Source organism: Ovis aries, chromosome 2 (genome assembly GCF_016772045.2).
Source record: "Ovis aries strain OAR_USU_Benz2616 breed Rambouillet chromosome 2, ARS-UI_Ramb_v3.0, whole genome shotgun sequence".
Lineage (NCBI taxonomy): Eukaryota > Metazoa > Chordata > Mammalia > Artiodactyla > Bovidae > Ovis > Ovis aries.
This window is the reverse complement of record NC_056055.1, coordinates 2989764-3015908: the sequence shown is the minus strand read 5'-3', so window position 1 is coordinate 3015908 and position 26145 is coordinate 2989764. Positions and strand designations below refer to the sequence as shown.

Below are 26145 nucleotides of genomic sequence, written 5' to 3'. Positions count from 1 at the left end.
CCACCGCGGGAAGGGGGACAACGCGCGCCGAGGTGGCCTTGAGGAGGAGCTGCTGCCATGGCAACAGAGAGACGGCCCCGGGCTCGCGGGCTCGGCCCCAGCAGAGTCATAATCAATGCTTAGGGGCGGCATGGAGACGGCATGTCTCGCCTGAGCAAAACAATCAGAACTGAAAATTGATAAACTTGGGTGGCTTCCCCAAACCTCCCTCAATATTCCTGGGCTGTGAAGACAGGCAGACCTAGCCCTGAATCCTGGCTCTACGGCTAACTAGCTGTGCGGCCAGAGATAGAGAACATGAATCTTTGTGAGCGTTGTCTTTCCAGTAAGTGGAGATATTCATGTAGATTCCTAGCATCCTTAATGGAGAGGCGGGTGCCCAGCACAGAAGCAGACGCCCAGGACGTGACACTGTGCCACCTCCGCCCCTCCCCGCACCAGCCCCTCCAGGCTGACCTCTCCTCCCAGGCTTCCCCGTGTGGGCCCAGCTGAACCCCATCCATGGTGCAGCTCTCCCCAATCCGCCCTGCACACGCCTCCCCACCCCACAGGAAGCCCAGCGTATCCTCCACACGGAGCCCCTGAGAGATGAGGGCGCCAGCACCACTGCCTGAGCCCTCTTACTCAAATAGTGGCAGAAGTGGAGAAAGGAGACGGCTGGGCAAGTGAGGACGTCGGGCCACCCGGCCAGGGCCAGGGCCAGCTAAGCCAGCAACGGGAAAGCCACAGGATCTGAACCCTGGGTTTTGAACTTAGGCTATGGTAACCCACCCGTGAGCAAAGCACAGCCCCGTGAAGAACCTGGACTCTGATTAACCGGAAGAGTCCCTCCTCCTTCCTGGAGGAGGTGTTAAAAAGGGCAGGATGAAGCTGAAGTGCTCAGGGCAGAGAGAAGAACGACCCCCTCCCCAACTCCTCCCGCAGCTCAGGCCCTCGAGCCCCAGCCTAACACACTGCCTTCAGCCACAGCACCCCCCCCTCCGCCCCGTCTGCTCAACTGCAGCCGCTAAGTACCCTCCAGACTCTGGTTCACCCACCAAAACACACGCCCTCCTCTGATGCTTGCATCTCTGCCCTGAACCTTCAGCAGCTCCGAGTGAACTGCTGGACGAGGCTGCCCTAATAAGCAGTCGCTCCAGGCTCCCTCCGGGGGTGGGGGGGGCTTCCTTCGGGAGGGGGGCTCCCTCCTTGCTTTATCTCACCCAACTGCTCCATCAGCCCTCCAGGCCCCCGCCTGTCTCCATCCATCCCCCCCCCCCCCCGGGAAAGAAAATAATAAAAACCTCTCCAGTTCTGCCTGGAGACAGCACGCGTATCTGACAAGGGCCGATCCCAGGGCCACGCCTTCCACAAAGCCCTCCCTGATTTCTCTGGCCCTCTGCACCCATCCTCCCAAAATGCCACCCACCACTTCTTCCTACGAACCTCCACGGCACTTTGGAGAGTGCTGGGCACCTCACAGCTATCGCACCTCCTCCAGCCCTCACAGCAGCCGGGCTGCAAAGCAGAGGCTCTGACAACACCCACTCCACCGACCAGGAAACCGCAGTTCAGAGAGCTCCAGCGACTTCACCAAAGGAGAAACGTGGTGGAGTCCAGACTCAGAGCCAGGTCTACCTCCGTCCTTCTCACGAAACAAGTGGTTTTCAAACTGAGCTCACGAACAAAGCCCTCGGATGAGCAGTGCCGAAGCCTGGCCGGCTGTCCGCATCATGTAACTGCATGTTCCCAGGCCTTCCTCCAAATTGACTCAGTTGGCTGGAGGAAAGCACGCAAGTTCATAATGGGTTTTAATGCAGGAATCTGCAGATACATCTGTTTACCTGCTTCTAAACAAAGAGACGTGGGGAAAAAATCTAAAGACCCCCACCCTACACCAGACCACCACCCTTCACAATGAGTGGCCCCAGCAAGCCTTCATGACACCATCAATAGAGCGGCCTCAATTTCCACCCATGCGGGCCACGCCCTTGACCTGAAGATTCCCAGCACCAGGCTGAGCACTGTCTTTGCATATCAGAGGCTCTCTTACAGCAGGCGTTTTTTTTTTTTTAAGTGGATTATATGAAAAATAAAATATCCCTATAATCTTAGAATCACATTAGAAATGAAAAGCCAGGCCCTCACACTTCCTTCGCCAGGCAGTTAGTTTGTTTTATCTCCAGCCAGGTGGAGAATGAGAAGGCTCTCATCCATCACATTTCCATCTTATCAGGAGGCTTCACTGTGAGAAAGCTTGTCAGTGGTTACCTTTAAACATACAGAGGAAACTTCGCTAAAATCTTAATGAGGTATAGAAACTCAGTGATGTAAGAACTTTCAGAAAGAGCAGGAGATACTGGTGCTCCAGTCACACTCTGCGGAGCCTCGTGGCTCCTGGGGACTGAGGCAGGAGGCGGACGTGGTGGGGAGAGAGGGGCCGCCTGGCTTCTTACCGTGACTCACCAAGCAGCTCTCCCTCTGTGTTTTCTCTCCAGAAGAGTTATTTGGACAAAGAATGAGTGAAGTGAAGTCGCTCAGTCGTGTCCAACTCTTTGCAACCCCATGGACTGTAATCTACTAGGCTCCTCCGTCCATGAGATTCTCCAGGCAAGAATACTGGAGTGGGTTGCCATTTCCTTCTCCAGGGGATCTTCCCGATCTAGGGATCGAACCCGGGTCTCTTGCATTGCAGGCAGACGCTTTACTGTCTGAGCCTCCAGGGACGACAAACAAAGAATTCATATGCTCAAAAAATAAACGGAGACCACGGAAATGAGACAGTTCATGCCACAGAGACCAGTAACCATGTGAGCGGTGTGATTCTGAGCAGGGAGCTCCGTGTGGGCTTCCCCAGGAAGCCGGGGGCAGACAAATGGACACAGGTGGGGACGCTCAACCTGCGCAGGGGTCGGGGCGCACCCCTTGAGGTGCCAGGCACCAGGCGAGGCACCCCAGCGATGCAACGGGGCACACCCGCCCTCCCCCCAGCCCCACCTGTGCCCCGTGCAGGGCTCATTCACCAAACCCGTCCCCACCCCCGGCCTCCAGGCAAACAGGGGCTCGTCCTTCGGGTCTCAGCTCACACCTACCTCCTCTGCGAGGCCCCCCTTTCCCCTCCTCTCAGCTCGATTCTGTTCTCCGTGCTCCCAAAGCACTCAGGCCAGCCCTCTCAGAGCATCATCATGCTCGACTTTAGCTCGTCGGAATCTCCACGGCATTTCTCTACTAGACTCCTTCAGAGACTGCGTCTGACTTGATTCAGTCCTGTCTCCTCGGCACCCAGGACAGGGGCTGGCACAAAAATTATACAGGAAAAGCCAGAGATAAAGGAAAGTCTCTCTGTTTACGCCCCAGAAAGACGATAGCAATTCCCAATGAGAAGTGATGGAAACGGCCTTCGAAGCCAGCAGCCCCACGTGAGCCACTCAGACCCGAGTCTGTCACTGAAAAGGGTCCTGACGCCCCTCCTAGAGGAATCAGTGGGTTGGAAAGGGACGCACAAGCACTCTCTCCAGAGGAGAGGTGACTGCTATCAAAGAAGGAATGTACAGCTTTGTTGCCTTGACTGGTCGAAGGGCAGACCACACTTATTAGCCAGCAGGGTCTGGCAGAGTCTCGGGGGCCGCGCCTTGTCACCCCAAGCCCTGAGCCAGCACCTGCCACACAATTAAAAGGCAGTGAAAGAGGAAGGAAGAGGAGAATCCTGAGGTGCTGAGCATCGCCCTCTGTGTGCTGGGAACCACAGCAGGCATTTTCTCCTGCCTTAAATTTTATTATCCATTATTTAATTCCAAATTAGACATTATCAACCCCATTTTAGCAGAGTAAACGTAAGTTCAGACGAATGAAGTAACTGGCTTAGAAGCTTAGAGTTAAACACCTACTGATGCTGAGATTCCAACCTGAGTTTGCCACCATCTCCCCGTGTCCCAGAGACGCCCACTGAACTGCTGCATTTTTAGCGCCCAAGACCATCAACAACAGAACAGTTACTGCTTACTAACCACCGCCGATGCGCCAGGTGTTACGCTAAGGGCTCTATCTTTTCTCATAGAGCTCTCACAACCAATGCCTGGTTTTCTAGCAAGAGGTGGACATCACGGTCTGCAGAGGCAGAGTAGCTGGTTCCCAGACCCACAGCTGGCAAGCGACAGAGCCAGGGCTCACGTCTGGTCTGACTCCCAAGACTCTGCTTTCTGCCCCTCTCAGGAGGAGCTGGGATCCACACAGACTAAGCTTCTCTCACACAGGTCATTTAAACTGCACATCCGAAAAGGACACCAATTCAAACTCTTCACACCTGACCTTAAAGACAAAGGCTAGGGGCTGGGGGAAGAGGAGCTTTGACCCTTGGTAGAAATCACTCCGGGAAACAGCGGAGGACAGACAAGGCTGGCGTGCTGCAGCTGCAGAATCAGGCAGGACGTAGCGACTAGACAACAGACCACACTGCCTCAGGCCTGTGGTCTTGGCCCTAACCAAGCAGCCTACAGCCTACAGACACCGTCTCAAAGCGCCAGCTTTGAATGACAGTTCACCAAGAGATGTCCTGAATGCTGCTACAACCTCACCTGGGGTCAGCCAGCCTCAAACATGCGAAGAGACCAGAGAGGCTGAGGCTGAACCGCCCTGGAATCAAACCCGCCCCTGTCAAAGCACACGGGATCAGCCAGTTGGGTGACGGATACAACTTTATTTGGGGGCTGTAGCCAGTAGATGCATCCCTGCAGAGCCGAGGGCCCAGGTTCTGAAACACACACCTGTCATAGCAGGGGACAGGCCTGGTAACAGGCGAGAGCGTTAGCAGACAGTCTGGGGAACAGGCTAAAGCAACGTCTAGTGACCGGGGCCCTCAGAGGAGAAGGGAGAGCCTGTGACTTGCTCCTCTCCGGCCCCTGCTCATCCGGAGCAGCACAGAGCGCCTGAACCAGAGGCAGCAAACGCAAAACCAAGACATGCCTCTGCTGTCCTCCACTGCACGCACGCGCACACACACAGCACCTCGAGTCTCCGGAGCCAAACAAGGTCGTCAAAGCCAGAGACGCGAGAGCAAGGATCCAAGAAGCCACGCAGCACTCCTGTTAGAGCGCAGAGAAAGTCCCAGGGAAGCCGCTCGGTCGTGTCTGACTCTTGTGACCCCACGGACTGCAGCCCACCAGGCTCCTCTGTCCGTGGGCTTCTCCAGGCAAGAACACTGGAGTGGGTAGCCATGCCCTTCTCCAGGGTATCTTCCTGACCCAGGGATCAGACCCCGGTCTCCCACACAGCAGTCAGATTCTTTACCATCTGAGCCACCAGGGAAGCCCCAGACCACAGAAGCGAGGACATTCTGAACATCACAGTCAGAACATCGACTTGGGACTATTGGGGGTGGGGGTCTGATTGTTTTTTGCAAAGGCCTCCTGAATTTCTTTAAAGAGTTCTGGGTCCCTCTGCTGGTGAGGAGGTATAATGCAATAAAGGGGATCTATCTGTGAAACCCTCACTTTTTGACCTTGTTTTTCCTTTTTCGTGAACAGGACTCCCGAGGTAGAGGCTGAAGCTTGGATTCACGCAAGCCTACCCACAGTGCCCCAACCACTGCAAATACTCAGTAACTGTCCCTTCAACAAACAAATGAGAAAACTGCAGATGACGACACACGCTGGGGCGCCTGGCACTGGGTGGCTGGGGTCACTGGGGTCGCTGGGGTCACTGGGGTCACAGGCGATTAGAACAAAGCTGCAGGCAATGAACCGACTCTCCCGGCCAAGCGCTCGGTGCTCCGCAGCGTCAGACGCCGCACTCAGACGCCTCAGATCTGAGCTGCGCCTCCAGACAGGCGCTGTCTCCTTCCAAGATGCTTAGGCGGGGGCACAATGAGGCGGGGGCACAATGAGGCGGGGGCACAACGAGGCGGCAGCACGTGGGTTTGGCACAAGCACGGGATGGTTCGATCACATCCAAGAGAGGCTGGCTCGACCCATGCTGCTCGACAGGGGACCACCGCAAAGGCTTCGAGTGAGGGATCGTCTCAAGACAGGGCTGCAGTATTATTTCCCGCTGACTTTGTGATTCTTGTCCAAGAAACGAGAATACTGGGAAACAGCAAGACAGTCCCGGGGAATGAAAGCCTAAATACTTACAGGCTTTCCCAACGTCGATGACACTGATCTGGCCCCGGGCAAAATTGCTCTGTTACTGAATGGAGTTTTGTCGAGGGCTGTGTATACTGCTCAGAGAACTCCTTATAGAAACCCACCAGAGGCAATACTTCCCTCAGGCCTCAGTGCCAGCAAAGGCTGTCCCTTTATCTTAACGTCTTCATCTTTGCAGACACTGGAGACCATGTAGCTGAATTTCCCTTTTCACTGTCGCTGCCAGGAACTACCGAGCGGGTGTTAGGCCCCGTCTCCAGCACTGCGACCCGGTCACAGCAGGCGTCTCTCCTGCCTCAGCTGCTTCCATTTCACTTGTCCCCTCATTTCTCTGTGACCCTAGTGCATTTAATTTCATGACTGTCCATAAACCTCTGAAATGTTTCTGAAACAAATGACAGGTTTGAACGCTTCAAATAACCCAGATACAAGTTGGGTGGTCTTGAAAACAGATTACTGTGGTCCACTGAAAAGCTGAAATTATCAGTCTTCCTTTCTGCCTAAAGCACAGTATTCTTAACATAAATATTGATGGTCTGGCATAGCCTCAGCATAGTATCTCAGGCAAAGTCCTGAAACTAAAAAGAGTCCACAGTCCTGGATCCACGTCACATTATTTATCCTCTTCTATGTGACCATGATCAAGCCATTTAAATTCTTTTTTTTTTAAGCTATTTAAATTCTGAGGCTCCGGTTAATCTGTGTAATGGGAATAACCTGTTCTATGCCCAGTCGCAGGGCTGTGAGCGCCAAGGGAAAGACAAGCAGTCCTTTTATTAACTGCAAAGTACGCCAAAGAAATCCACACCTAAGAAATCATATTTGCTTCATTTCTGCCACTCTGATACCAATTTTCGCTACCAAACAGGATGCTGAAGATGGAGCTGAATGTGAACCGAGAAGAAGACCAACGTCTGGCGCGCTTTCGTTCTTCACTGGCGTGCAACCGCGCGGCTGAGCACGCAGCTGCTTTACTGCTGTGTTAGCTGCTGCCGCTCAGCAAAGTGAATCGGCTCTGAAACCGAAGCGGCAGTCGCGCAGCCGTGTCCGACTCTTTGCGACCCCATGAGCTGTAGTCCATGGGATTCTCCAGCCCAGAACACTGGAGTGGGTAGCGGTCTCTTCTCCCAGGGAGCTTCCCAGCCTAGGGACAGAACCAGGGCTCTCGCACTGCAGGGGCGTTCTTTACCAGCTGAGCCCCCAGGGAGGCCCCTCTGCACACATATATCCCCTCCCTCTGGAGCCCCCGCCCCCCACGCAGCCCTCTGGGTCACCACAGAGCACTGAGCTGAGCTCCCTGCGCTCCAACAGCAGGCCCCCCCGGCTGTCTACTTTGCAACGTTATCTTATGTTCTTCAGCTCCGCCTGTGGGAGGCAGGGGAGTTCAAGTACCTGCTGATTATTCAAGAGTCCTGGTTGGGAAAGCTCTGCGTATGTACCCGGACCGCCCAGAAGCCACGCCTGAGCGGCCCCACCGCAGAGGCACGGGCTCCTCCTCGTTTCCCCTCTGCCCCGGCTCCTCGGAGCCGCTCTCTCAGGCCATGCGCCTGTTCTCATCTTCCTGTCTCAGGGCTCTCTGCAGCCAATCCATTCTCCAGACGTCCACCAGGCAAGGCTCTCTAAACTGCACACCTGATCCTAACAACCCTCTCCTTAAGTCCCCCTCAACGGGGGCTGCACTCCCTGGCGGTCACGTCCACTCCCCCAGCTGTGACGTCCTCTACAACTCAACCTCTCTCCAGGTTAAAGCACCGTCCACTACCGCTCCAAACTCTTCTTCCACCAAACACCACACGCTCGCACACCTGTACCTTCGTCTCCTGTACAAAACCCTCCTCTCCCTCGCCTACATCATAACCTTCAACTCACACTTCAGAACTAGTTCAAAGGTCACTTTCCCTGGAACCTCCTCTGATCCTGCTCCGTGCTCCTGCGGGCACTCTGCTTCTGTCTCCTTTCGGGAGCTGTCCCCAGGCCAAGCAGAGGGCCTGCACAAAGCGTTCAGTGTGGCTGAATGCATGAACGGACTCCTTTCCTTTGCCAAGCCAGACAGAGAGGCCACCAAAAGGCCTGGGTTTCTGTCTGCAATAGCAGCTGCTGCGTGGGAGGCTCTAGTTAACAGAACCAGCTGATAAGACACACGAGGCTGGTGGGCCACCCTCTACCTCTGCGTGCAGCTTTGCACCATAAGGTAAAGTCACCCCAGCACATTTTCCCAGACCCTGAACAAGCCAGTGCCCCCAGGGTCGGGTACAGAACACACTGATGAGACGGACACAGCGAATTCTTGGGATGAAGCCAGGAGTTAAGTGGAGACGCTGCTGTGATGCAATACACGCAGCACCAAGAAAAACACACGGCCGGACTGTCTTGTAAGAAACAAGCACGACCTAATGTAGCAGAGCAGCCGTGATGAGACGCAAGGATGCTGAGTCACAGGCACGCACGTCTGAGGCGAGCACAGAGGCACTGGCGCCCAGGGCCCTGAAAGAGAGCCGCGCTCTCTGTTGGGAAGCGCTGATCCCTTCCCAGCTCGAGGTTCTGGGGGAGCCGCCAGTGACGGAGCACAGGCTCACACCTGCACGCTCGCACTTCTGACGAAGAGTGAGCCTGTGACCCGAGCTGAGCCTCTCGGCAGCTCAGCCCTCGGGCCTCCTGACCAGGGCCGAGTACGCGAGTCCTCCTTCCTCTCTCGCAATAAACTGAGCAGTGGCCGTCCCAGCAAGCCTGGCAGTGGTGGGTCCAACCACCCGGAGCTGGGGTTGAGTGGACGCCAGGAACAGAAGCTAGCTCAGACACAGTCTCGGTCCTGGCAGAGTTCCTGCCAGCCCTGTGCTTCCAGCTGTTTAGTTATCCAAAGTAATACACTCCTTTTTCTGCATGAGTTCCTTAAGGAATGGAGTTTCTGGCCCTGCAAAAACAGAAAACCTCCCACCCAGAGTAGACTTTGATCCAATCCCTCCCTCTCCCCGTCACATGCCCCTTCCACTTCCTGCCAAGCATTCCTTGCCTCCTCACGAAGATGTATGCATATTATTTAGAAATCTTCTTATCAACTGCAGTCTAAAATTCCTTTAGGAAGCATCAGGGTATTCATGAATAAGTGAATTATGAAACCAACAATGTCTAACAATACAAGGATAGGTAAATAAATTACAGTGTACCCCCCTTGATATAAAGTTACACAGCCAATTCAAATGTTTACCAAGAGTAAGTTATACGGTAAAGAGACAATTACGTGTTTTATAGGTTTGTGTGTGCACGCACATGCTCATGCCTACGTAGCCCCAAAATCCAATTTCTACTGAATAAACATTTTTATAATGATAGTGGGGAACAGAGGGGATAAACTAAACTAAGGGGGAAAGAAAATTATCCAACAGTGAAGGATCTTGAAGGAATTGATTATGAAAACTGACCTCTATAGAAGGACCCTTTCTGGCCAGTTTCTCCTTTACTCATCTATAAAGCCACACGACTCAAATCTCACACTGCTCACTCAACGCGAGTGTCATCTCCTCCAAAAGCACAGGTCCCCAACCCCTTCAATCTAATGTCAGATGACCTGAGGTGGACCTGATGTTACAATAATAAAAATAAAGTACACAATAAATGTAGTGAGCTTGAATCGTCCCCAAACTATCCTCCCTACCCCTGGTCCAGGGACGAACTGTCTTTCAGGAAAATTGGTCCCTGGTGCCAAAACGTTTGGGGACTGCTGTCCTAGGAAGTTTTCCTGACTACGCTCTGCCACAGGGATCTTCTGCACTGAATACATAAGCTGCATGAATTAGCTCTGGGTTTCCACTGCTTTGCATTTTGCCATGTATGACATTTCCATCTCCCTTAAGAAAAAATTAAAACATTCAGAGGTCGTGCCACATACCTCCATCAGCATCTAGCCCAGATACATTTGCTGTTCAATAACACTGCATAAATGCGAGAAAAAGGCTTTTTAATAACATGGAATAAACTGGTAGACTCCAGTACTGCTGGTGGCAGCATAAATTAATCCGGCCCTTTGAACAAATAACTTGGCAGCGTGATTAACTAGTGTGAAATATTTGTATCATCTGGCCCAGTGATCTCACTCCTCAGATCCTTGGCATTTTAAGAAAACAATGCCTTACTGCCCAAAGACGTGCACTGCGGTATTACTGAAACAGGCAAACTGTCCAAGAGAGCAGGAAATTATCAGGTAAGTCATGTGAAATCTACTCCATGAAGCATATGCGCCCTTCAGCGGGACTGCTCTGAAGCCTAAACAACACGGTGAGCTGGCCATGGGAGAGAGGCACGGGGGAGGCGCTCGCGGTGAAGCAGGCGACCAAAGGGCACGCATCTGATTCAGCCGGGCCCCCATGCAGCAGGGCTGAAGTGTGATACTGTAGGAGGGCTGTGGAACTTTAGGCGACATTTTTTATTTTCCTAAGTGTCCATTCCCTGGTGGCTCAGACGGGAGACCTGGGTTCAATCCCTGAGTCAGGAAGATCCCCTGGAGAAGGAAATGGCAACCCACTTCAGCACTCTTGCCTGGAAAATCCCATGGACAGAGAAGCCTGGCGGGCTACAGTCCGTGGGGTCGCAAAGAGTCGGACACGACTGAGCGACTTCACTTTTCCTTTCAAGTTTCCATTGTTGCTCTCTTGCTGTCTACTGAAATTTCTGTTAAAATAAACAAACACTGGTATTTCACTCCCCTTGTTGGTGTCAGCATTACGACTTCAAACTATGGATCCTGGCGTCCCATCCCTGCTAAGGGCAGCCACCAGAGGAGCCTGGAACCTGTGGGCTCTCCCTGGAGCCCTCCCATGACTCGACCTGCCCCAGGCCCCCGTGCAGGGAACTCACTGAACCTGACTGTCAGTGATCACTCAGCCTCAGACCCCATCCTACCCGACCGCACCCAGGCTTTGTAAGTGGATGGGACTCTCGGGATGCTGAATGTGGAATCTGACGTGTGCGCGCTCAGTCGTGTGCGACTCTGCGGCCCCATGGACTGTCGGCTACTACGCATCTCTGTCCGTGGAATTTTCCCGGCAAGAATACTGGAGTGGGTTGCCATGCCCTGCTCCAAGGATGCTGATACTAAAGTTTAGATGCAACAGAAATCACAATAGAAAGCACATGTGTTTACCTCTACAGGCTGTCAGTTACGACGGCCAAAGGCAAGGTCCAGCCCAGGTTTCCATCACCAGTAAATGGACAAGTAACCATAAACTCACATACCAGGGCAGCACACAGCAGTGGGAATAAACAAAGCACGGCTATGTAACACCAGGTGAGTAAATCTCCCAAAAAAATAAATACAATAGAAACTGTAAGAGATGATTTTTGTCTACCAAGTTCAGAGAGAACGTTTTTAAATACTAACACTCAATGCTAAATAGAGCAGTCTTTTAAAAAGATCACCCTCCTCTAGGGAGCATGGTATAATCTTTCTGGAGAACAATGTGAATGCATCTATAAAATAGCATTAAGAATATGCATAGTCTTTGACCGAGTAACTACACCTCTATCAGGAAAAATCAGTTGATGAGTATTTATGTACAATGGTGTTTCTCACAGGATTTGTTATAAAATGAAAAAAGTATGATGAGCTATACATCCTACAATAAGGACTAGTTAGATAAGCTGTAGCACATTCGAGCGATGAACTACTGTGTTCACATATTAAAAAAAAAGTTTCTCAAGAAAACTCATAGTGGCCACACACCGAATAAAAGAATAAAAACCAGAATAGAGTACAAAAATGCATTTTCAGGGACTTTCCGGGTGATCCTGCGGTTAGGGCTCTGCGCTTCCGATGTAGGGGCACGAGCTTAATCCCTGGCCAGAGAACTAACTTTTTTTGCCGCATGGCCAAGAAGTTTTAAAAATGCATTTTCAGCTCGATACTAATAAATGTGCACGTGCGTGTCCGTGTCTGTGAGAGAGAGAGAGAATAAAAGGACTAGAACACCAAACAGTTAAGACTGGTCATTCCTAGGTGATGAGAAGATGAGTGAAATAGTTTCTGTTTGGGGGTTTTTCTAACTTTTCAGCGATGAATATCTATCTCCCTAAAACCAGACCCAGCCACACAGCCCCCAGGCTTGCTGCCCCCCATTCCAGAGGCCCAGTGGCAGCACTCACATGGAGGGTATGGTCTCCCTTGCTCCTCTCTTGGTGGGCTGCCTCCAGCGCCCTCTCCAGCCTCTCCCGTTCCTGGTCTCCCTTGCTCCTCTCTTGGTGGGCTGCCTCCAGTGCCTTCTCCAGCCTCTCCCGTTCCTGCTGCAGGTTGCTCAGCTCCTGGGTGACCTTCTTAATGCTCCTTCGCAATCTATGGTTCTCTGTGCTCTTGCTGAGGTTTTCTGAGCGCAGCTCAGCCAAAAGGGCTGCCTTTTCTAACAGAGCGGCCTCGTAATCTTCAGACGCCTAGAAGAAGAGGAGGAGAGGGAAGCTGGGTTGACTGTCACAGCTCAGTGAACAAACCAAGAAACAGGTGCTCCTCGGTCACCCTCGGGGCGAGGGTGGTTAGTTATGTTTACTAACATAAACAACGCTCAGGACCCAAAGAAAAATTATATGGATGTTTTTCAATAACACAGGGTATCCTTTATGCTACGATGTTGATACTGAGGGGGGGGAAGACTACAGTTATTGGGTAAAAGAACTTTTTTCTTTTTTAAGATGATAAAGAAAAGCACAAATGTTAGTAACTCTCTTTAGTGGGGTGTGGACACATGATTTTTTTCCTTTACCTCTCTGTATTTTCAAATATAGGGATACTGAGCACGTTATTTCTATAATAGCTTTAAAAATTGTTATTTTTAAAAATAGAAAATAAAGAACTTTATTTCAAAGGCAGAGATGCAGTCAAGCACGAGCGATGTTCATCTCTGTTAGGACGGCTCCAATCCAGAGTCACCTAGAGAAGGAATGGTCAGCCGGGTAACCGACAGCCACCGCAAGAGGCTTTAACTTCAGCAGAGTCAGATGTCTATACGCATCAAGAACAGGTTTATTTCATTAACACAGTTCAGCAGAGAAAATACATATGTGACTATCAAGCATATGAAAAAATGTCATAACTCATCAATAATCAAAAAGGGCAAATTAAAAACGAGCTTTCACATAACAAGGGAGATTGTTTTAATGAGAATACCCAGTGCTGGCGAACTCACTGTGAAATGATACAATCAACATTCACCCCTCCAGAGCTGGCCAAGCGTCTAGAAGCTAGAAGCCAAGAAACGCACTGACAGGGCTCCTGTGGACAGATCACAGACCAAGCATGCGCACACTGTGCAAAGAGGTTCACAACCAGCCCCGCAATTCCGCTCCTAGGGCTCAATCTCAGGAGAAGAATTCAAACACACGGGGGGGACACTTTACATACCGTCATTCATCACAGAATACATACATACACTTTACATACATTCATCACAGAATAAAAAATAAGAAACAACCTAAGCGTGCAAAGTACGAAAATGAATAAAGTATGACAAAGCCACACAGTAAAACCTTAAAACCACTGTTGACAAAGAGCTGATAATTTGTGAAGCAACAGTTAGAACTGGACATGGAACCAGTAGACAGACTGGTTCCAAACTGGGAAAGGAATACATCAAGGCTGGATATTGTCACCCTGCTTATTTAAATTATATGCAGAGTACATCATGTGAAATGCCAGGCTGGATGAAGCACAAGCTGGATTGGCAGGAGAAATATCAATAACCTCAGATATGCAGTGTAGAAAGCAATGGCACCCCACTCCAGCACTCTTGCCTGGAAAATCCCATGGACGGAGGAGCCTGGTGGGCTGCAGTCCATGGGGTCGCTGAGAGTTGGACACGACTGAGTGACTTCACTTTGACTTTTCATTTTCATGCACTGGAGAAGGAAATGGCAACCCATTCCAGTGTTCTTGCCTGGAGAATCCCAGGGATGGGGGAGCCTGGTGGGCTGCCGTCTATGGGGTCGCATAGAGTCGGACACGACTGAAGCGACTTCGCAGCAGCAGCAGATATGCAGATGACACCACCCTTATGGCAGAAAGTGAAGAGGAACTACTGAGTCTCCTGATGAAAGTGAAAAAGGAGAGTGAAAAAGCTGCCTTAAAACTCAACATTCCTAAAACAAAGATCATGGCATTGGTCCCATCAATCCATGGCAAACAGATGGAGAAACAGTGGAAACACTGACAGATTTTATTTTCTTGGGCTCCAAAATCACTACAAATGGTGACTGCAGCCATGAAACTAAAAGACGCTTGCTCCTTGAAAGAAAAGCTATGACCAACCTAGATAACATATTAAAAAACAGAGACGTTACTTTGTTGACAATGGTCTGTCTAGTCAAAGCTATGGTTTTTCCAGTAGTCATGTATGGATGTGAGAGTTGAACTATAAAGTAAGCTGAGTATCAAAAAACTGATGCTTTTGAACTATGGTGTTGGAGAAGACTCTTGAGAGTCCCTTAGACAGCAAGGAGATCCAACCAGTCTGTCCTAAAGGAAATCAGTCCTGAATATTCACTGGAAGGACAGATGCTGAAGCTGAAATACCAATCCTTTGGCCACCTGATGCCAAGAACTGACTCATCTGAAAAGACCCTGATGCTGGGAAAGATTGAAGGCTGGAGGAAAAGGGGATGACAGAGGATGAGATGGTTGGATGGCATCACCAACACGATGGACATGAGTTTGAGTAGGCTCCAGGAGCTGGTGATGGACAGGGAGGCCTGGTGTGCTGCAGTCCATGGGGTCGCACAGAGTCAGACATGACTGAAGCGACTTAGCAGCAGCAGCATACCAACCCTACAAAATACACATTATCATCCCTCTTTAAGTCACTAAGGCTCAGACTGTTAAATGACTGGCCTGTCCTAAGACCATAAGGGATTAAACCTGGGATTCACATGACTCCAGAGCCTGTGCTCTTTCCAGGGCATTTTACACCTCGCCCATTCCAGGGAAGTTTCCAATTAACACCAATAAACTATAAAAAATTATAACAAGAAGACTGGATTCAATGGGAGAAGGCTAGAGACAAGAATACCAGTTCAGAGTTGTTAAATATAGAGCAGCAATGGTTGTTATTTAAATAATAGCTATTAATAAAGTGATCAAAGTCCTGTGGGAAAACCATGTAAATAACAACACAAAGCCTCTTTAAAAAATCTAAGTTCAAAAAACTCAAATTCATACAACCGATTCACTTCATGAAAATACTTCCCATGCTAATTTCCTCTTACATGGCCCTGTGGAAAGCTTCTCTGGAGAGGTTGTTTTTTGTCTTTTTTTTTTTTTTAGCCTTCTCCTGCAGGATAGCCTGACTTCTGGATTCCATTTCATCACTCAAGCGCCTAATGAACAGGTGGCAACATCTGGCCCAGGAAGACATGGTCAGAAACTAAAGCCCAAATAATATCACACAAATTGTTCTCCACAGTGTAAAAACGATGAGTTCGCTAAGAAGAGCAGAAGGGCCAGAGTTCCAAGGCCAGTTCAGACTGTGTGACCCAGGAGAAGTTAATTTCTCTAAAGTTCGTTATCTTACTTGTGATACTGATCGCTGTTTCCCAGGATTGTTGTAAAGGTGAAAAATGATAACATACAGTCTTGTTTCAGCTGGTGCAGGATAAATCAATCTAGACCCCCTCTGCCCTCACTTACTCTACTATCTTTCAATCAACAGATAATATGGAGAGTTTCCTCAAGCTAAAAACTACATGTACGTCAGTAACAGAATCTGAAAACATACCGAAATAAATACTACTATATTCTTATGCCAGAACTACATCACCCAACTTAAGGATGAGTTAGTGAGTTACTACCTATGCCCAGATACACAATCTATTTAAGCCTGATAAGGATTAGGGGACGTCAGTGTGACCCTCTGGATTTTATGATGTGTAGGCAGGCTGGAGAGTTCAAATACCTTCCCCAAGACGAGGCAAGCTGGTGAGGCAGCGTCAGGTGCAACTCCATGTCCCACCCCAGGTTCTTCCCAGTGAAAGTAATAAGATACATACAATGGACTATATGCAGCTGTTTAAAAAAACTGTATAAAAAGCGCGCGCGCGCACACACACACTCACTCACAAACAAGTGATATCAAACTGCTGAGTCCTGAGTGAGGTCAACAGACGGCACCAATATCCTGGTCATGACACTGTCCTACAGTCACACAAGACGCTCGCTGCGGGGGAACTAGCTAAACAGCAGGGAGAAATTTACTGCAGGTCAATCTACAAGTATCTCAAAATATTGTTTTTTTAAAGATTGGCTAGATCTAAAAAAAAAATCAGGATTGGCTAGATGTACATGTACTGCTGTGGCGAGAATGTTCAGTGAAAACAAGAGGCCACAGAACAGAATGCAGAATGATGCTATTTAATTCTTCAAAGGTGATACATACATATATATATATGTGCTTTGAAAGAGTTAAGGTGTTGAGAGTGAGTATCTCCAGACGTGAGTTTAATGGTGGCTCTTCTCACCCTCTCTCCACCATTTTAAATATTTTATGAATTTCTTGCGATGTGCAATGTTACTTTTACAAAGCCATGCAGGGGGTGGAGGACGCATAACACTGGTTCCAATCTGAAAACACATCGTTCAAATGGCTTCAGAGGCGGCATAGCCAGGCCGCACTGCAGTCCTCAGAGTCACCCTATGATCAGAACTCACGTCTCTGCACTGCGGCCCGAATCCCAGAGTCTGAATACCACTAACCGCTGGTCCACTGTCAGGCTCGACGCCGACCTTGTGAGCTCTGGCTCTGACGCTACAGTTAGTTCAATCACGTAACATCCCAAAAAGGTCTCTAAATGTCAAAGACAATGCATTTTCAAGGGTCTGTGCAATATTCAAATTATATATACCTTGTAATTAACGAGCCAATAGAGGGGTCTGGTATGCATTCATTCACACACGTGATCCGAGTGGAAAGAGCACAGATTTGGAAGCCAGACTTGAGCTGAAGTCCCGGCAACCTGTCAAACAGGTGAGCACGCTACCTCCATGCTAAGGGTTGAACAAGCGCTCTCTGAACAGCCAACAAGCCAGGCAGAACCTGAGGCGTTGCAACAGCGTCTGCTCTTCACACTTCTCAAGATGAGAAGCCTGGCCGACACCAAACTACAAGACCTCAACAATCACTCGGACAGGCTTTTGGGGCTGAAGGTTATGAAACTCATAAATACACGTAATAAGTCAGGGTAACATTTAAATGGATAAGACTTTTCTTTCCTTCAAGGGCCAATAGCAAGTAAAATATCACAGCTCTTATAAGGATATCTGGTCTTTGCTTATCAATTGCCAACATATATTTTTTCCCCGAAGGAATGGGTAATATGGATGGTTTTCCTGAGAATTCAGCTTTTAAGGCTTGTTAACTTCTAAGCAAGTAAAAAAAAAAAGAAAAGAAAAGAAAAACTCAGTGCAAAGTATAATCTTGGCTCCATTTCATCAACCACCACCAAAATAGTTGGGAAGGCAAGGCTGAAAGTCCCAAAACAGAAATGTATCTCTCCTTGCAATACACCAGGATTGAAACCAAATTACTTCAGTTACTCTTACTGTGAACTGAGGCTCTGAAAAGATAAGGCATGGGATATGAATCTTAGGAACCAAACAGTCTTAAATTAGATTTAACTCCTAACTTCTACTTTATAACTAAAAACAATATGAGCGGGAGACGTGGGAGGGGAGAGTTTTAAGGTGGTATGGGCTTCATCAGATGATGGAGCTTTATCAATTAACCAGTTATTAGTAACAGGTAAACACTGTATAACATGGAAAGAAAATGCTAATTCCAAACACAGAAGCGTAATTAACAAGAGAGAGGGACGATCAGGGGATGACCGGCACGAGTCCTTGCAGTCCCATGTTGGAGGGGAAAAAAGAGAACAGGCAGGTCAACTAACCAAGGCTTGGAACAGATACCTGGCCAGGAGCAGGAAGCCCGCAACAGCCAGGCTCAGAGGGGAGGTAGGGAGGGACAGGGAAAAGCACAGGCTGGGGCGTGAGACCGACTCTGGGGTCACATCCTAGCTCTTTCCACTACGGTGACCCTGAGCAAGCTACTTGATCCTCTGAACCTGGATGTCCTCAGCAGAGACAAGGACAGGGAGAGTGCCTCAGGGGGCTGCTGAGCAGACTCACTGAGCTGATCCACGTGGCACAGCGCTTGGCACACAGCGCATGTTCAGCAGAGGCCAGCTGTTACGATCAGCAATTACTGCATGTAAGTCCTGGCCCTTGCAAAGCTGTGTGACAGTGAATCAGCTGTGTACCCTTGCTGAAACTCCAGAAACCCCTCAAATACAAGGTGGGTGGGGGGTGAAAACTGGCTTCCCCACCGGGTTGTGAAGGTCAGACGAGATAATCCACACATCTCACAGCCTACTCCAACTCCTGAATAGGGCACTCGGCCCTAAGCCTGGCACTCGCAGCGCTGGGCGCAGCGGTCACCGTCTTCATGTCAGACTGAGGAGGGGGCTGGCGAGCGGCCCACAGCTTCGGGAGAAGCTCCTCTAATCGGCTGAGCCAACTCTGTTCTCACGACCTCTCGGAGCTCCCCGGGCTCCTAGCGGCACGGTCCTGACCTCACAGGGGTTTAAGGATCACAGGCAGGACCACTTCAAACAAAGCCAACACTTACCTGGAATTTCTGGGTCTGCGCTTCCTGGGGGGCCTCTCTGGCTTTAGCAAAGGCAGCACTGAGCACTTCGATCTCGGAGTTAAGCTCTTCAATCTGGGCAAAGACAGGGAAGAGTAGCCGAGTATGCAGCTGGGGTCTCCTCTCTGCGCACGGCCCGAAAGCCACTCCTGCTGAACTGGGACCCCTTATCACCGAGGGCTCTCTGGTCAGAACAGTGGGGCTTCTCGTGCGACTGTCTGCTGGCTGGACGACGTTAGGACAGGCACTGCACCTCTCTGAGACCTCACCCCCCAACGGTAACATGAGGACGCCACACTCACCCCCGAGCACTGTGAGGCGTGAACAACGTGATGTGCACAGGTGCTAACTTAATGACCTGCTCAGGCTGAGGGTTACTATTGGGCTAGCCAAAATGTTCCTTCGGGTTTTCTAACCATCCTACAGAAAACCCAAAGGAACTTTTTAGCCAACCCGATAGTACTGTTCACAGAGATGACCCACCACACCACCCAGCCTGGCTCCTCCCAGAACTCCACCCCCTCCAGTGACCTTCTCCTCAAGTGACTCAGCCACGAACTCCCCAGCCAGCCCCTGGCCTCTGCGAGAAGCCAGCTGCTCCCACCACCCGGCGCCCTGCACAGTGAGGAGCTCCGCCTTCAGCTGGGTCCCGAGCTCCCAACACTCGAGACGGACACAGACTGTGGTTATGAACGAAGCCTCTGCTGCAGCTGACGCCGGCGGTTACTCACCCTCCTCCTCCTTGGCTTCCCCAACCCCGGATTCCTGGTTATTAGCATCCTGCCCCTGCGGCCACCTTCCTCTCCTCATCTGTGAAACTGGCAACCCCTGCAGCCCAAGGCTCCGCCTTCTTGCCGACCCTACGCTCTCCCTGGGTAAGGAGACCAGCTCTCAGAATTTCACTCACACGTGTAGAGGACTGACTCCCAGATCCACACCTTCAGGCCTGGGCCTTCTCCAAGTTTGGGACATGGCATGTCGACGGCCTCCCGGACCTCTAACCTGAACAGTCCAGGGCTCCTCCGAGTTGGCACCTTGTAAACAGTATTCTTGCCGAGGAAATCCCATGGACACGGGAGCCTGGCAGGCTACAGGCCACGGGGTCGCCAAGAGGCACACACCGCCTAATGACTGCACCCCCACAGGCAGGCTCACCGCCTCCAGGCCGCCCCGTCTCTCTACGGCCCTCCGCGACACGCGCTTTAAGGGGGCTGGTGGGAGCACCCAGCCCCAGGCATGCAGACAGAAGCCGCCGCACTGCTCCTCCTCTCAAGTCCTGCATCTAATCACCAAATCTCCCCAGATTTACTTCTCATTTTTCGTTATTTCCAATTTGCTTTCTTGAGTAGGCCCCACCCCTCCCCTCCTACCTGCTGTGATCCCTGCTGACTCAGGCTTTCTGAATGGGGGTGCAGGGGGCTCGCCTCAGCACTGGCCCCCTGCCTCCGCCCTCTCCCTCCTGCCACCCCGTCTGGATACAGTCTCAGCCCCTGGGAGGGGAGTACGATCACACCCCTCCTGCTCCAGAGCCTGCAATGGCCTTGCTACGCGAGCAGCTAAACTCACTGACTTCCACCTCCGCTGCCCCCACAGCCTGTCTGGCTCCTTCTCTTGCCTCACTTAAGCTCGGTGCTTGATGCTCTGACAGGCTTCAACTGTTTTGCTTCGACAAACACACCAGGAGCTCTTTCCTAACTGAATGCTCTGGCCAGCGTTCTCTTCCCTGCATGAGGCGGCCTCCGCGTCTCCACCTGCCTCCCCAGCTATCTCTTGGTCCCCCTCTAAGGTTCAGCCCAGACACCTGCTCCCAGAGGAAGCACTCCGCTGAGCTGCTCAGAAGCTCCAGAAGTCACTCAGGGTGCCTGCGGTGGTGCTCCCACACCCACTCTAAGCGGGACCAGGCCCCCTTCCCTCCACCTGCACAGCCCCCCGCGTGCCCCTCAGTCACGACCCCTCACGCTGCCTGCGTCTCCACTAGACTTTGTCTCCACTGTCTGTACCGAGCAGCGACAGGCGTGACGGATCACGATCCTCACAACAGGAAGAACACAGAGGACCGCCGGGCACCACCTTGGAGCCCCAGGGCAGCGGGCCAGGTAGCAAAAGGCAAGGGGGACTTCCAGGTGGTGTGACTGGGGATACGGTGGTGCCACCAACGCAGACGAAAGCAAGAGAGACTGCAGCATGATGGTGGGATGAGGGGCGGTGATGGAGGTGCTGAGTCTGATTAGAAAGGACCAACGCGGAGGAGCCTGTGAACCATCCAGGTGAGACGTCACAGTCATGCCCTTGTCTCCCAAAACACCGTTATCTCCATTTTCTATTGTCTTTCAAAAGACTGGACCTACTCTCCAACATGGTAGCCACTAGCCACTTGGGCTTTTGGGCACTTGAAATGTGGTCTGTCTGACTTGAGATGTGCTAAGCCTATTCGGACTTCAAAGACAAAAGTCCAAGTTTAAAAATGGTAACCACCTCCTAATTATTTTTGTTTTCTGGCTTACGTGGTGAAAGGATAACATTCGAACTTCACTTGTTTCTTTTTACTACTTTTAATGTGGCTACTCGAAAACTTTAAATTGCATCTGTAACTCACATTATATTCATACTGGACGTCCCTGGATTAGCCTCTACAGAAGAATTTCTAACGGACAATACGACCCTTCCCCTACTTTCCACACTCATTTCAGCTCTCTTATAAATTTTTCACCCACAACTAAAAATTTAGGGTAAGACAGGCCAGTCACAGAAGCTAACAAAGAAAAATCTCACTTCGGGTGTATCCGACATACCTCTTTTTCCTTCACCTTTAATGCCATGGTTAGACCCTGAATGGCTTTATCCCTCTTTAAACTATTTTTCTTTTCCGTAGCAATTTCTCTTTCCTTCTCCCTCAGGTCTTCCCGAAGTGCCTAAATTAGATTAGAAACAGACTCACTAAGTTGACGCGTTCTAACCAAAATGCACTGTAAATATATCTTTAAGAGCACACTCAAACACAGTTATTCTATCTTCTTCCTGTCAACCTGTGATTAATGTTCCCAAGTAGCACTGAGCGTCGCGGCATCAGCTCCCAGTTACCGTGTTGCCGCTCACGGCGACGGGGATGGGTGGAGAAAGGGGATCAAATCAGTTAGGATGATGACAGCTGCTCCCATGGGAAGGACTCCAGTGTCTTCTGGAGCCTGAATACAGTCACAGCAGAGCCTCGGAAACCACACTGGGTTATTTGGGGGAAATAACAGATCATTAATTTCACTCCTTAATGCTACAAAAGCTGCAGAGAGCTTGGTTTGATGGAGACTGAATATGTGCATTTAGAGTCTGAGCTCATTTCTAATCTAACTGCCTCCCACCCGGGCTGCTGTGAGGATCAAATGAGATGATGGACATGAAACCGCTTTCTTGGCTGCAGGCATGACTCAGACGTGGGCAGCTGAGACTGAGGGACCCCGGAACAGGGGCTCTGCAGTCAGACCGGTGGGTCTGAATCCCCGCTGCACCTCTTCCAACTCTGTGACCCTGGGGACGGGACCTCGCCTCTCTGAGCCTCATGGGTTACATCTGCAAAATGGGAATGCCCACTCCACTAAGTCATCGCCAAGGTTACCAAACCCTCTCTCACACGCCTAAGGCTTAACTAGCAGGCAGTGACTGACACCTACTGCCACACAGAATTACCTGCTGCACCCGGAAAAAGGCCGAAGGATACATCCTCAAGACACTTTCAAAAACTGCATCAACATACCTGGATCCTCTCTTCAAAGCGATTTCTCTCCTTTTCCCGCTCCATCTGTGCAGCCTAAGAAAAGGCCTTCATTAGTGCCCGGAAGGAACCCACAGACGAGGAGCTCCCCCAGAACAGTGAGAGTGAGCACTCCATTTACTTTCTGTCTCCCGCTGCTGAGGCCCTCACGAACCCAAACATCCACTCCGCACGTGTCACCTGAAGTCCGCCCGAGGGAAGAACACCAAGACAAGTAACCCCCGCCGGCTGACCACCAGCCCAAGGAGCATGAACCAAGGAGCTGCAGGAAGGGGCAAAAGCCACTACTGCAGAGCACGCAGGGAGCGAGAGGGGCCAGAGGGGGGCGGGCGCAGCCCATCACGGCCAGAGGCAGCCACGGAGGCTACAGGGCTCACGGCTGGGTCGGGACAGAGACGAGCCTGCTCCATGGAGAGACTGAGACGTTCCATGCACTCCAAATCACCCCTGGGACTGAATGGACCCGCAGCCACCCTGGCTCCAACCAGAACCAGAAGATTTCCGCCAGGGCTGCCTGCACCTCCGGGCCTGCTCACCTGCTTCAAAACCGCCGGCCGTGGGAGCCCCAGGCAGAGGGCAGGGGGCCCGGGGGCTGCAGGGTCTGTACCAGCAACCCACCTCTTGGAGCCGAGGAGAGCAGAACAACTCTCTGAGTGTGTCTCTACACTCAGCGAGGGGCCCATGAGCGCCGCCTCGCAAGGTGCCAAGATCAGCCAAGGTGGAACGCTGACCCCCCTCGAGTGCTGCCAGGCCCCGATGCAAGTTCCTTCCATTCCGCACCGCCTCTGAGGCTTCAGACCAGAGCTGGCCTCAAGCCCGCCTCTAACCCCAGCGACAAAACAGGTACATACCACGACACCACCCCACAAGCAACCCGATGGATGAAAGCAAAGTTCCCAGGCAGCAGCATATTCACACGTGGTAAAACAGAGGCGTTCCAGCATGGACTGTGTTTTTAACCAACTCTACAAACACCCAAGACTGGAGAGAAAAAACCTGCCAGGGCCCCTGGCAAAGGAGGATTTCTGCTAATTCCTCAGCTCACAACAGGGACCTGGTATTTTGAAGGCCAGGGTGTGTGACTGTGGGGACTGAATATGCACTCATCCCACAGAGGGGTCTGGTCGGGTAATTAAAGCCCCCACCCCCGCCGTGCCTCACCTCAGCCTCGCCCTCCCCGTCTCCCCTCAGAGCAGAAGAAAGTCCTTGGAGTTCTCCAGACGATACGGTTTCATCAGGAGATGCCATCTGAGATTTCTCCTCTTTAAGGCACTGAATTAAAGCGTCTTTGCTCTTCAAAGACAGCTTCAACTCCTCAATCAGTCTGAAAGAGAACACAATTTAAATATTAATTCTAAGCTGTTCCCTGAGCTCAGCGGAGCAGGAAGAGGTAGGAAACGGGGCCAGACACCTTTAAAGGAGACATGTCCGAGGACTGAAGAGCTGCGTTTTGCAGGTGGGAGACTAAGTGCCAGAATTCACAGGGCCTCCGCGGTCCCCTCGCCTCCAGCCCACTCATGGCCAATCCACCCCCTGAGCAGCCAGACTATGGCCAGGCCGAGTCACCCTCCTGCTCAAAGGCTTTCATCAGCCCCCACTAGCGACAGCCATGCATTATGAATTTGGGCCGGGGCGGGGCGGGGGGTGGACCGAGAAATCTCCTCTCCCAAGGAAATCTGGCAGTGAGACTGAAGGACAGGACCAACGGAGCAGAGCTGCTGCAGCGAGCCTGAGGACAGCAGTGCGTCTCTCCGAGGCGTCTCAGGGCAACGTATGAACAGACTGGCTGCCACAGTAAAGGGCCAACCCCTCAGCAAGGCCCTCGAGGCCCTGGCTTAAGGGCCAAGGCGGCCGGCGGCCCTGCTGACAGCCGCCCTTCCACCCCGGGGCCTGTCCAAGGACCTCCGTCCTGCGGCTCGAGGCCCCCCGATGCTCCGTCTACCCGGGACCCCCTCACAGCTCTGCTCCCATCCCCACCTGATGACACCCACCCATTCACCGCCCACGGTCAACCAGGCCCCCTCAGGTAGAGCTGAGCACGACCCTCTCTGGGTCACCGAATTACCCCTTACCCCATAGGAAGCTCTGCTCCCTGACCTCAGCCAAGCTATTTAACTTTTGAGTCTGCATTTCCTTGGCTATAAAGTGGGGACAACTCGGCTTCTGTGGAATGAAGATAAGCTATTTAAAATGCTCCATGACCCCAGGCACACGGCAGACCTCAACAAACAACAGCGGCTATGATTACTTTAAAAAAAAAAAAATTCAGCAATGAGCATTTTGTTAGTGGACCCTCAGAAGAGTCTTTCTAGCTAAGCCTAGAAAGCATCTCGGTAGGATAAAAAGAGCAACGGCTTGGAAGTCTCAGAGCTTCCTGAGCGCCGGAGGTAAAGGGGAGGCGTGAGCTAAACGCAGCTGAAGCGCCTAGCAATGGAATGGAGTACCTGACAATTCATGTCCACCTGCACAAGTCCTGCACTGAAATCCTAACCCCCAAAGGTGATGGGATTAGGAGGTGGGGCCTTTGGGAAGAGGTTGGAACCCTCAGGAGCGGCAACCTGAATGGAGCTGCAGAAAGACCCCGCAGGCCGGGGACTGAGGGGACACCACGAGGAGCCCGAGGCCCAGACGAGGACCCCGGTGCACCTACGCTGGCACCTGGCTCTCGGACTCCCAGCCTCCAGAACTGTAAGAAGGGAGCTTCTACTGTTCCTAAGCTGCCCAGTCTGTCATGTTTGGTTACGGCACCCCAAAAGGACTGAAATAACTGAGCATAGCAGGAACTGGCAGCTTGGGGGCAATGCCCCCCAAAACTTGGAAAGAGGAGTAAGGCTGCTCTCCAGGGGTTCCACTCTGAGACTGTCACACCGTCAGCTGGAGAGGCAGAAAGCCATCAAGCTGCACTTAAGACGGACTTGTTCTGCTGCAGGTAACTCACACTCCAATCACACTGACCAGCTTTAGTTAGCTTAGGGTGACTTCCCCAGCGGCTCAGACAGCAAAGCGCCTGCCTGCAATGCGGGAGAGCCGGGTTTGATCCCTGGGTTGGGAAGATCCCCTGGAGAAGGAAATGGCAACGTACTCCAGTATTCTTGCCTGGAGAAACCCTTGGACAGAGAAGGCTGGCAGGGTACCGTCCATGCGGTCACCAAGCGTCAGATACGACTTCACCTTCTAGTGACCTTAAAGCAAGTTCTAGACCGGGATGGGAAAGGAGCGGACTGTGGCCAACCCGGAGCCCCTGCCCCGCTCAGGGAGCAGCCTCGGTCCAGCAAGACCCCGGCCCAGCCCTGCCGCCCGGGACAGAACAGGATGTTACACAGGCAGCTGCAGAAGTCCCAGCAGGGCGTTGTGTGCTGGGCTTAGTCGCTCAGTCGCGTCCGACGCTGCGACCCCATGGACTGTAGCCCGCCAGGCTCCCGTCCATGGGGATTCTCCAGGCGAGAATACTGGAGTGGGTCGCCACGTCCTCCTCTAAGGGACCTTCCCAACCCAAGGATCAAACCCAGGTCTCCCACACTGCAGGCGAATTCTTTACTGACTGGGCCACCAGGGAATACAGACAGAGAGCAAACCTAGGGGACTTGAGGAG

General features: G+C 51.6%; 1 protein-coding gene across 23 annotated transcripts in view; it reads right to left on the bottom strand.

Annotated features, from left to right (window-relative positions):
* Positions 1–26145, bottom strand: part of CDK5RAP2 (CDK5 regulatory subunit associated protein 2) — a 181388-nt gene that overhangs the window by 104691 nt on the left and 50552 nt on the right. For all 23 annotated transcript variants that reach the window (XM_027964063.2, XM_027964061.2, XM_042242791.1 and 20 more), the window contains 5 exons: positions 23715–23877; positions 22536–22589; positions 21580–21699; positions 18770–18862; positions 12255–12536 (listed from right to left, as the gene is read on the bottom strand). In XM_027964063.2, coding sequence (XP_027819864.1) covers positions 12255–12536; positions 18770–18862; positions 21580–21699; positions 22536–22589; positions 23715–23877 — 712 coding nt within the window. The remainder of the gene's footprint in view (positions 1–12254; positions 12537–18769; positions 18863–21579; positions 21700–22535; positions 22590–23714; positions 23878–26145) is intronic.